A 13,076-nucleotide genomic window follows, 5' to 3' on the forward strand; every position below is an offset into this window, starting at 1 on the left:
TTGAAGGGTTTTAGTCAAACAAATCACCCTTAGAAATATCATTATTTCTAAATCTCTCAAAGAGAGATATTACAGTAGGTTACAAAGTGAGGTTCTTTACCAAATAGTTATGTCTGTACCTAAAATATTTTTTTAAAAGTTTAGATTTGTGACCAGGTTCCTTTTTACTTATTAGCTTCTGAATTTATTTCTGGAAGATTATTAATATGTGTTGTCATAAGTATCTTTGTAACTCATCTAATCAGGAATCTATCGGTTATCTTTCAAGTAGCTTGTGTCATTTATTAAATATTACATATTTAATTTATAAAATAATAATAATAATAATAATAATAATGATAATGAAATTGTTGTGTATAGTGCTCAGGCGCACTACAACTCATCAAAGGTACATGTACAGTACATAGAATTATGTACAAATTTCAGGAAAGTGAACAGTGTATGAGTCATGATATACATGTGTGCATGCGTATGGAGGGGAGAATATCAGGTGTGGTGTTGGCGAATTTCAGGAAGCATGGAGGTTTTAAAGGATGCAATGTCTCAGCTTATTCCATGCTTCGACAACGCTGAGTGTGAAAAAATGTTTCCAAAAGTCATGGGAGCTGTGCTGTTTTCTGACTTTGTAGGTATGCCCACATGTGTTAGACACATGGAGCTCAAAAAGGTACTCAAGGTGGTTGTTGGCACAATGGTTAATAATTTTGTTGGTGATTACCAAGTCAGTTGCCAGATGTCAGAGCTTCAATGTATCTATGCCCAAGGAAGCAAGGCATTCAGAGTATGGTAGATGCACATCTCTGGACAGTTTCCAGGAGGTCACTGTCCTGAGCAATATTCTTTTCTACTCTTGGAACAAAGTCCGAAATTTTTGGGAGCGGGTCCAGTTGATTAGATCAATCCCAGTACACAACTACTACTTAATTTATCGACCCCGAAAGAATGAAAGGCAAAGTCGACCTCGGTGGAATTTGAACTCAGAATGTAAAGACAGACGAAATACCGCTAAGCATTTCACCTGGCATGCTAATGTTTCTTATTTCTTTATTGCCCACAAGGGGCTAAACATAGAGGGGACAAACAAAGACAGACAAAGGGATTAAGTTGATTACATCAACCCCAGTACATAACTGGGACTTAATTTATCCACTCCGAAAGGATGAAAGGCAAAGTCGACCTTGGCGGAATTTGAACTCAGAATGTAACGGCAGATGAAATACCGCTAAACATTTCGCCTGGCATGCTAATGTTTCTGCCAGCTCGCCACCTTATGTCCTGAGCAATATTGAAGAAATTATGCACCTGATGGAATAAGTACCACATTTAATAAGAACTGAGGTCAGTTTGATTGATTAAACCCATGGAGGCAGGACCCCAACATGGCCAAAGTCCAATGACTGAAACAAGTTATGACAAAAAATAGGGAGCAGAAAGACAGGTTAATGTGCAAAGCAGTTTAGTAAAGCACCAGTCACATAATCTTCTACTAGTGCTCACTTCTTCATATACTTAACATAATTTGAGTTAGAAACAGCACTGTCTTCATTTTTGCAAAGCTTATTAAATCAGGTATCAGTAACATACATAGGTGCAGGTGTGATTGCATGGTTGAGAAGCTTGCTTCCCATCCACATAGTTTTGGGTTCAGTCCCACCATGCTTTGGTAATAGCACCAGGATGATCAAAGCCTTGTGAGTGGATTTGGTAAACAGAAATTCAAAGACCATCATGTGTGTGTTTGTGTCTCCCTGTCTTGATATCGCATAATTTTTGTAAACAAGACCTGTTGAGTCAAGTGAAATCATAGTCGTGGCCGATGCCACTGCCACCTGACTGGCTCCCCATGCTGGTGGCATGTAAAAAGCACCATCCAAACATGATCGATGCCAGTGCTGCCTGATTGGCCTTCGTGCCGGTAGCACATAAAAAGCACCCACTACACTCTTGGAGTGGTTAGCATTAGGAAAGGCATCCAGCTGTAGAAACGTTGCCAGATCAGATTGGAGCCTAGTGCAGCCTTCTGGCTTGCCAATCCTCAGTCAAACCATCCAACCCATACCAGCATGGAAAGCAGCTGCTAAATGATGATGAATATACACATGATTTATATATTTTTGTTTATTTTCTTATTTTTCCAGTGACCACTGTTGAAGCAGTCAAATTATGCTGGGCTGATGACTTCCTGAAAGCTTCAGTTATTGAACTGAACACAAGCAATGCCTCACTCCTGTTTGCCACACAAATAGCAGGCAGTTTAGCTCAGAATGAAGTTATATTCAATCACTATGAGAAACTGTTTACTGATTTCTACAGCAGTGTTTTTAATTCCACATATTGGCCAAAATGTGTCTCCTTAAAGACTGCTATGTTTACAACATTACACAAAACAATCCAACACATTCCTGGTTTTACTTCTGTAACTCATACATTTCCAGGTAAGAGATTCTTTTACCTTTTCCTTTACTAATTCTAGACAGGAGGCTGGAAATAGTATTTCTGTACTGACATAAACACTCACAAACAAGACATGACTCACATCATCATCATTTACTCTTCATGTTCCATGCAGGTATGAGTTGGAGGGTTTTATAGGATCCGATGGGTTCAAGGACTGCATTGTGCTCAACAGTCTACTTTGGCATGTGTTCTATACCTGGATGCCTTTCCTGATGCCAGCCACTTTTCAACATGTACTTTTGCATCACCAGTTCTAGTGAACATCTCTATGTAGCTTACAAGACTACAAACTTAAAAGAGGTAGCTTTTTGCTTGATGTGGAGTTAAAGTATGAAAAAAGTGTCCTGAGCAGAATAGGTTTCTTGCTGTGCTGGGGGTATTTGGCTGCCCACAATTTTGAAGAGAGGGTGGTAGTGATCAGAGTGAAACAGAGAAGAGATAAAATGGTGATGATGTGTCTGTGTGGACCTTGAATGAGGGAAAAAGAACCAGAAGTGTAAGTGAGTAGAGCTTGCAAGAGTGTAAGGGAGAATGAGAGACATGGAGTGGGTTATGGGAGATGTCAGTTCACAACTGAGTATGATTGTGAACTCTCATAATGACAAAGACATAAACCAATGCATGTTCCACCTCTCAGACACCAACAACACTTCAATGAGGGACACAATTACACAGGCAGCTAGAGAATCATGACTGCTTCTGCCCATGCTACATCTTCTGTGTTCCCTCATGAGTGAGAAACTATGGAAACTGTGATATGTAATTGCTGCAAACACTTGTAATACCGCAACCACCATAACAAAAAGGTCAACCACTATGATTTCAAGAGGTTCTAGTTTTCACCTGCACTTGGGAAAGAAAGGGAGAAAAAAAATGAGGCACAAAAAGTACCAATGCATCGAATTTTGTAGAGAAATATGTTTGTGTGACACAAGTTCTATTTTCTCAAAGTTTGAAATCATTAAACTAATAACAAGAAAAGCGAAAAGAGCAACATATCCCCAGAGACTTCAAAACACCAAAGGGTTCAGGAAAAATATCTTCTTGTGTTTACATGCACAATTGGGTGGCCATTGACTTTTGTGAGTTCATCTGTTCTTTCACAGGTTTTTACATCTTACAGTCTTAAAAATCATCTTCATTTCTAAGCAGGCTTAGTGAGAAGGGGGAGTTGCTTATTTAGTTGCCTTCAGCCTGACTATGTACAGATTGTAGTAGCATACATGTAGCAAGTCTCTGATCATCAGATCTGATACCTGAAATATGCATACATATATATGTACACACACATCCATATCATCATCATCATCATCATCATTTAATGATGACAGGTGTTGGATGCATACATACATATTGATTTGCATTTTTCTAGAAATTAGCTTTTGTATGTGAAAGATGTACAGGTACAGCAAGCGCTGAAAATGTGCACAAAATAGACTCCATCAACTGTCGGGGGGGGGGGGGGCTAGAGGTAGTAGATAGCTTCCATTATCTAGGTGACCGGTGGAGGTGGATGCTCCGAAAGCATAGCTGTGAGAATAAGATTAAGCTGGGCAAAGTTCAGAGAATTCCTACCTCTGCTGGCAACAAATTTCCTCTCTCTCAGAGAGAAAGGCAGATTCTTTGATGCCTGTGTGTGTACAGCTATGCTGTATGGCAGTGAAATGTGACAGCCAAGGACATGTGTAGGCTTGAAAGAAATGAAGCCAGTATGCTTTGCTGGATGTGCAATGTCAATGTGCATGTTCAACAGAGTGTAAGCATCTTGAGAGAAAAGTTAGGCATAAGAGGCATCAGATGCAGCGTGCAAGAGAGATGACTGTGCTAGTGTGGTCATGTGATGCATATTGATGAGGACAGCTGTGTAAAGAAGTGCCAATCTAACTGTGGAGGGAACCTGTGATAGAGGTAGACTCAAGAAGACATGGAATGAGGTGGTGAAGCATGATCTTCAAACTTTGAGCCTCTCAGAGGCAATGACTAGTGACTGAGCCCTTTGGCAATGTGCTGTGCTTGAGAGGACCCATCAAACCAAGTGCACCCATGCTGGTGGCATGTAAAGAACACCTTTCAAGCGTTGGACCTCACAGAGGCAAAGTGGCTGAGTTCCTTTTGAGTACTGAGTCTCGTGGAGGCAACGACTGAGACCTTTGGCATTATGTCGTGCTTGAGAAGAAGACACATCAAGCCGAGCAAAATTGTGGTCATAGCAGATACTGTCGTCATGCAAATTGGCACCCTTGTCAGTGATACGATAAAGCATCCTGATGTCACACAAATGGCACCCCTGCTGGTGGCACCTAAAAGCACAAATTTCAGTCTTGGAGTGGTTGGCATTAGAAAGGGCATCCAGCTATAGAAAACATGCCAAATCAGACTGGAGTCCAAACCATGCCAACATGGACAATCTACTTTTTTCTTCTTTTTCTTCATTGTGGTAATTAAGCACTAAATACTAAATATATTTTCACTTACTGAACTATTTAATCATGCTTTAATAGCATTGCATGATATTTTATCTTGTTAAAAACTTGTAAATGTCTACATTATTCTAGAAAACTATGTAACAGGAAAATTGGCTTTAAAAGGAACGAAGGAGTTTCAGAACCAGTAGTTCCCATGTCAATCATAAATTTTGGTAGTTATTATATTGATGTTATTTATCTTTATCCAGTAAATCTGTTGTAAATATTAAATGTGATTTCATGTAATGAACTGTGGTAATAATATTGTATGCTGCTCCATATAATTGTTTGCTTTTTCATATAATTGTATGGTGTTCATCATCATCATCATCATTGTTTAACGTCCGCTTTCCATGCTGGCATGTGTTGGACGGTTTGACTGCGGACTGGCAAGCTGGGAAGCTGCACCAGGCTCCAATCTGATTTAGCAAGGTTTCTATAGCTGAATGCTCTTCCTAACGCCAACCACTCCAAGAATGTAGTGGGTGCTTTTTACGTGCTTTTTACGTGCTTTTTACGTGCTTTTTACGAGTCAGTCAGGCCACACTGGCATCAGCTCCACTTGAATGGTGCTTTTTACATGTCACCAGTATGGGTGCCAGTCAGGCGGCACTGGCATTGGTCTCACTCAAATGGTGCTTTTTACATGCCAGTCAGGCAACACTGGCATCAGCCACGCTTGAATGATGCTTTTTACATGCCACCGGCATGGGTGCCAGACAGATGGTACTGGCATCGGCCATGACTACAATTTCATTTGATTCAACAGGTCTTCACAAGCACGGCATATTGCCCAACAATTGAAGGGTGCTTTTAAATGGGCCCATTATGCGACACAGGCATTGGCCATGACTACGATCTAACTTGGCTTGCCAGGTCTTCTCAAGCACAGCATATCTCCAAAGGTCTTGGTCGCTTGTCATTGCCTCTGTGAGGCCCAACATTTGAAGGTCATGCTTCACCACCTCATCCCTTTTTTTCCTGGGTCTACCTTTTCCACAGTTTCCCTCCACTGTTAGGGTGTGACACTTCTTCATACAGCTCTCCTCATCTGTACGCAACATACCAGTGCAGTTGTCTCTCTTGCATACCACATCTGATGCTTCTTCTGTTCAGCTTTTCTCTCAGGGTGCTTACACCCTGTCATGTATGCACGCTGACATTACACATCTAGTTTCATTTCTTTCAAGCCTACGCATGTCCTCAGCAGTCACAGCCCATGTTTCACTGCCATGTAGCATGGCTGTTTGCACACAGGCATCATACAGTCTACCTTTCATTCTAAGCGAGAGGCCCTTTGTTACCAGCAGATGTAGGAGTTTTCTGAACTTTACCCAGGCTATTCTTATTCTAGCAGCTATGCTCTCAGAGCATCACCCCTGCTACTGACTTGGTTACCTAGGCAACGGAAGCTATCAACTACTTCTAGTTTTTCCCCCCGGTATGTGATAGAATCTATTTTCTGTACATCTTCATGTTTATTGCACCTGTGCATCTGCCACACACCAAAACTTTCTTCCCAGTTAACCTTTCTTTGATATTGCTGCACCTCTTAAATTGTTCATAGCTTACACTAGGTACATCTTATGGAGTTTCTACCTATGCTTTTTCTACAAGTGCTGTATATATAATTATGTAGTGCTCCATAATATTATATGATGTTAAAATTTGTTAGAACTATCATAGTGACTTTTAGAAATGGTAATTCCAATACTTTCTTCAGCAAGTCATGTGATGAGTAACTCCACTGTCAGTCCCAAAACCTCCCCTCAAATATTTAGGTTGTATCCTGGATATATTTGTCTAAAGCAAATTTCTCCCTTCAGTAAATTGTCTGACTGGCAGCTCCAATAGTTATAATCCTAATGTTATTTTTATACATCATCATCATAATGTCTGTTGTCCATGCTGGCATGGGTTGGACGGTTTGACCAGAGCTGGCAAGCTGGAGAGCTGCACCAGACTCCAGTGTGATTTGGCATGGTTTCTATGGCTGAATGCTCTTCCTAACACCAGCCACTTTACAGAGTGTGCTGGGTGCTTTTACAGGCACTGGCAAGAGTGCTTTTTACATGGAACCAGCACAGGATTCTTGCAGGCCAGTTCTCTTCACCAAGGGGATGACACTTAACACTTCTGCTGTGGAGTACAGGTCTTCTTTAGTACAGCAAGGTGCCAGGCATCTTGTCCTTAGTCATCTCACCTGAGGTCGTCCTTCAGTACTTCATCCCATCTCTTCCTGGATCTCCCACTTCCACATGTTCCATCTAATTTGAGAGATCAGCACTTCTTTATGGAGCTGTTGGCATCCATTCACAATACATGATCAAACCAGCAGTCTTCTCTCTTACACACTGCATCTAATTCCTCTTATGCTTAACTTCTCCTTTAAAACACTAGCATTCTGTCAACTACCACGTAGAATTACTGTTCATATACATGCATCATACAATCTGCCTGTCACTTGGAGAGAGAAACCTTTCATATCAACAAAGGTAACAACTCTTTGGATTTCCTTCATCCTATTCTTATTCTAGCTGTCACACTCTCCGTGCATTCTCCTTCCATGACTAATTTGATCCCCTAAGTAGCAGAAATTATCTATCACCTCTAATGATCCACCAGGGCATTTAGGAGAATCAATTTCCCAAGTCTCTAGTTTTTATGGATCTTGTACATCTTTCACATACAAGCACTACTTTCTCTAACCTTCCTATTAATCCACAACATCTCTTGTGTATCCATAGCTTACACTGTGTATGGCCCGGAGGACAATGATGGAAAAGAAGGGACTGAGGACTGAGCCTTGATGAACACCTACCTGTACACCAAATTCTTCACTGTACTCGTGGTTAACTCTCACCTTACTGAGAGTGTCTCTGTAAATGACTTGTGCTGCTTCCACAAGCCACTTATCTATTCCTTGCCTCCTCAGAGCCCACCATATCAAACAACAGGTTACTCTATCAAAAGCTTTCTCTAGATTAACAAATGCTAAGTATAATGGTTTATTCTTAGCTAAGTACTTCTCTTGCAGTTGTCTGACTATGAAAATAGCATCAGTAGTGCTTCTTCCCCAGATGAACCTGAACTGCATTTCATCTAGCCTAATTAATTGGTCTATAATTCTCTCTGTAATTTTTATCATCTGGTCCAGGAGTTTGATGCCTTTATAATTGCTTCTATCTAAAGCATCATTGTTATCCTTGTAACAGCTAACAATAATGCTGCTACACCAGTCACTATTATTACATCTTTCTGAATGGCCTGATTAACTATGCAAGTGACTAACTAGTATCCCACCTTACTGTATATTTTGAGCATCTCAGCCATGATTCCGGATGGACCAGGGGCTTTCCCAGTTTTCATGTCTTTAATTGCCTCATCTACCATACTGCTGTTCACTAGGATAGCTGGTCTCTCTCTGTTGCGTTCACATGAGGGAGCCTCCCTTTATCCCATTCATTCTCTACATTCAGCAGTCTTGCATAGTAACTTTACCATGCCTCTTTCTTGTCCACATTACTAAGTGCAAGCATACCATTATCTATCTGCACACACTTCTCTCCCACAATATCTCGATACTCACTGATACACTTTCTAGTAATCCAGGGACAAGGAAGTGTGAGTCACTCTGTGTCTTTGACATCTGATCTCTGCCTCTTGATGTCTGTTATTTTCCATCTGGTCCATTCCCTTAACAATGGCATGCCAACAGTGTTGGTGGTTCTTGGTGATTGTTTCCCAGATATTTGGGTCAATGGAGCTGTGGAGAAGAGTGTCCTTGAACTGGTCTCAGAAATGGGATTTGGGAGCTCTGCATGGTCTAGTGCCTGAAGCCAACTCCACAAAGAGGAGTTGATGGGGGAGGCACATTTGAGACATATGTATTATGATGTGTTCTAACCAGTGGAGGTAGTGTTGTGCCATACTAAATGTTAAATATTAATAAAATATAAAAAAGAAACAATAAAATATCTTCATTAGTTTTGAACTTTCAACTTATGAGCCGGTAGACCAATACTTGCTTCTTCTCAGTATCTTAGTCATTTTTAATTTTTTATATTTTTTTCAGATGTTCCAAACAAAGCCTTGGATGTGATTTATAAAGAATCAAGCATCTTCCTCACCAAAGAAGCCAGCAAATTCCTCAGTCAGCTCCTGATTCAAAGTTTCCAAATCAGTGATGTTTCACTCAAGGTGCTTCAGATGCGAGACAACCTTTTAGACACTTTCTGGGATGTCATCTGCCATAACACACCCAGTGGCTCCAATTCTAAATCCAAGCATTCCAAAGAACTCTTATTTGATATCCTTAATGATGCTGGAGGTACTTGCAAAGATATTTGGAATTGGACAGTGAACCATAAAGATAGCTTTTCAGAACTTCATCAGCTTATAACTTCATCGCAATCATGGGATGTTGCTATGGACTTATACCTCTGTCTTTTACTCGATCATCAGTAAGTTTTGTTGGGTTTTTTTTTATATACTCCCTAAGTCATAGCTAATCCAGCAGACCTCTGATCATAGGCATTCCAACAGTGACCATCATGTCTTTTTTTTTTCTTTTTCTTAAACATAGCATATATTTGATTACATTATTTCTTTTGTTTATAAGATTAGAGAGAGATTTGAATGTTATTTGTAATAAGTTGATTGTATAGGAGGTTTTGTGGCTGGTAGAAATGTGTAGCCTAGTATTTCTCGTTGGGTGGGGCCAGACCCCACCCCACACTGCTGAGAGTTCGGTTATGAGGATTGAAAAAAAGTTGGACAAATTGCTCTGCTTAATAAAATTAAATAATTTTAAACTTGTCCAAAAGAAAAATTATCATATAATGATGATAACAATGAGATAAACTCTAATTTTGAGTTCTCATTAATAAAGCCGGGAGGATTTTACTAATATCTCTTTGATGAAGCCTGATATTTATAGGTTCATCAAGCGCTGGTTTAGTCCACATGTCATTGCTAATGAAACATCTATAATCAGAGATGTTTCAGCTGTGATCTTACCAGCTGTTGGCTCACATTTTTTTTATTTTGTTTGTTTTCCTGTTAACATGGGTTTTATGTGTCTGTTAATTTTAGCATTTACACAGAAGACAGCAATTTTGCTGTCTTATCTTTCTGTTTCCCTCTACTGTGCTTGTATGATATCTATAACTTATGTCCTCTAACTGTTATCCTACAATTTTACATTACCCATATAATGTCTGTAACTTGGAGCCTCTCCTGTTATCCCACAGTTCTACATTGGTTGCTCCCTATAATGTCATGCCAGCTACTCTTCTTCCACACTATAGCCTAATGGTTGCCAATTTTCTAATGTTTACTTTTATGTGTCTCATTTTTAATCAAGTATCTCTAAAAATGAGAAGATAGAGAAAGTTCTGGTAATATTTCATCAACTTGATAGCAAAGAAGATGATGACAGAGTGAGAAGCTTTGTAGAGAAACTAATGAAAAGGTCAGTATGTTTGGTATAAATTTTGTTTGTCCAGTTTTTAATGGTTAAAACTTTATTAACACTTTATGTGTGTGTGTTTTTCCAACCCAAATCTGTATTGATTGTTTTGAGTTATGCAGGTGTTCTGAGTGCAACATTTGACTGTGTAAGGTGTATTGTTTTATATTCAAAGCATGCAGAGTTATATTATACCTCTTACACAATGGAATTAATGTTTTTTAATAGCAGTTTCCTATCTACATACCCTGATGATGCATTGTTTTCTGAATTGATGGAGAAATATTACCAACCTAAATTGAAGATTTTTAATTATATCACCAACTCTACTGGCTGTAACAAGCAAATATCTTTAAATGACATCCACCCACCAGAATGTGAGGCATGCCTCTGTAATACCATTGAGTGCATGGAGAGACTTGTAGACCCTGAATTACTTCAGGTAGATAAACTTACCTTAAATCATTAACTTTTCTATCCACATAAAAGAATTTGTCAATTAATTTTGAAAATTTGTTTCATTGTTCGCTTATATATTATCATAGCTTTGAATAATTTAATTTCTTTGTATTTTTATGTGGGGAGCTTTTGTAATGACTACCGAATTTTTGATGAACTAAGATGTGGCAAATGACATTCATGTCTATTAGCTGTCTGTCTTCTTACCTAACTAAATCCAGCCATCCACCTACCCACAAATGCATATATATATATATATATATATATATATATATATATATATGTGTGTGTGTGTGTGTGTGTGTGTGTGAGTGTCTGAAAACATTGAATTACATTTCGTCCTTTAATTTGGAGGGTTCTGAAAAACGATTTCTAATAAAGATTCTTCATATTTTGCCAGTACCTTACTGGCGTAAGTTTGCAAATATGAAAATAATACTTATATATAGTGTGTTATGTGAATTTATGGAAAGGTATCCCATAGAACTCAACAAGTTTGTTTAAAAATGAGAAGAGATGTTAAAATTTGAAAGAATTTTAATACATGCATACAATCTTTTCAAACAGCGATATTAAAACATGAAGATTCATGATAGAATAATTAAATTAATTTGATTAAATTGAATTGATTATATATCACTGTTATTCTCAGTGCAAGAAGTATAAACAAAAAAATATTTTTACAGAGTATTTTTGCTACAGGAAATAACAGAGAATAGTTTCAGATATACATATTTATCCTTATGAAAATTACAAGCATCATAATAAAGAAAGTGAGTCTAGTTATGTATAAACTAAAACTAAGGCAACAAACAGTTATTTGAAAATGTAAGTGAAAAACGTTTTATGAGATGTTCCCTCTATAGAAGAGTAAGTAGATAAGTAATTTAAATTCCAAATAATTCATCTATGAAAGAGAAGTTTTATATAAATGTCCAATGGAAAAGCATAGTTATGTTTGAATTAGGATATGACTTGAAAGTTATAAACAATATTAGGTATGGTGTGTATTTAAAAAAATTGTGCGTGAAAATGAAATTAAACTAGTGAATGTAGTATATAGGAGGCTGCTAGAATGCAACAAAAACAAGTATTAGGGGTAGAAATGCTTAAAGAGCTACATAAAATGGAGTTGTGTTAGTTTAAGAACTAATATTTGTTTATGTGTATTAAATATAAGGAAATTAGTTGTTAATATTACAGATTTAGATAGTAAATACTTACTGTGGCTATGTTAAAAAGAACGTTCAGAGGTTTAATTAGCTGTAGTAAATTGAAAATAACAATGTAGTTGTGATAATATAGCTAGGAAAGAAAGGTAGAAAAAAATTTAAATTATAAATATCAATATGTAATACATTGACTACGTTTAGGTATAAATAAAAGTATGAATTAAGAAGCTAGCTTGGCATAAAGTGAGAAGGAAGTATATAGTAAAATTATGCAAGTAATAAGTATTCAAATAATAGAAGGTTATTGTGCATTATGAATAGAAGAAAAAATTTTTTTATGAGTAGTGGGTGCACATAAGTATACAGAATATACAAAATAATTCATATATAATGTCATATAAAAACAATTTTTTAGTGTATACTGATACGTTTGTAAAGGACATATCTGCAAAATGGCATACATAGATGTAGGTATTCTAGTTGTTTTTGAAATTGTTTTATTTGGGGGTGCACATGACGGAAAGAACACCGTACAAAAATAAGTAAGTATACTCATACCGGTGCATATTTTTAATATGAACGTGTGCACATATACATATGTTCCACACACACACACACACACACACACACACACACACACACACACATATATGTATGTATATAATAACATTTTTCATATGGGTAATTATAATTATATCTATATCTGTTTGGTTTCTTTTTTCTCTCTCTTTGCACTGGTATGAGTATACTTATTTACTTTTGTACTGTGTTCTTTCCTTCATGTACACCCCCAAATAAAACAGCTAGAATACCTACATCTATGTATGCTATTTTGCAGATATGTCCTCTACTAACATATTAGTATACACTAAAAAAATTTTTTTCCCTTATAAGATTTTTTTATATGACATTATATACGAATTATTTTGTATATTCTGTATACTTATGTGACCTTCTATTACTTGAATACTTATTACTTAGATAATTTTACTATATACTTCCCTCTCACTTTATGCCAAGCTAGCTTCTTAATTCATACTTTTATTTATACCT

At 37.5% G+C, this 13,076-nt stretch overlaps 1 protein-coding gene across 4 annotated transcripts in view; it reads left to right on the top strand.

Annotated features, from left to right (window-relative positions):
• The window catches only part of LOC106883461 (uncharacterized), a 35,247-nt gene that overhangs the window by 7,085 nt on the left and 15,086 nt on the right, over window positions 1-13,076 (top strand). Inside the window, exons 2-5 of one of the 4 annotated variants that reach the window (XM_014934487.3) lie at window positions 2,139-2,435; window positions 8,998-9,385; window positions 10,288-10,395; window positions 10,621-10,834. In XM_014934487.3, coding sequence (XP_014789973.1) covers window positions 2,139-2,435; window positions 8,998-9,385; window positions 10,288-10,395; window positions 10,621-10,834 — 1,007 coding nt within the window. The remainder of the gene's footprint in view (window positions 1-2,138; window positions 2,436-8,997; window positions 9,386-10,287; window positions 10,396-10,620; window positions 10,835-13,076) is intronic. The other 3 variants (XM_014934494.3, XM_014934502.3, XM_089355125.1) reach the window with 3 other exon arrangements.

Source organism: Octopus bimaculoides, chromosome 7 (assembly GCF_046866305.1).
Source record: "Octopus bimaculoides isolate indiv1 chromosome 7, ASM4686630v1, whole genome shotgun sequence".
In the NCBI taxonomy this organism is placed as follows: Eukaryota; Metazoa; Mollusca; class Cephalopoda; order Octopoda; family Octopodidae; genus Octopus; species Octopus bimaculoides.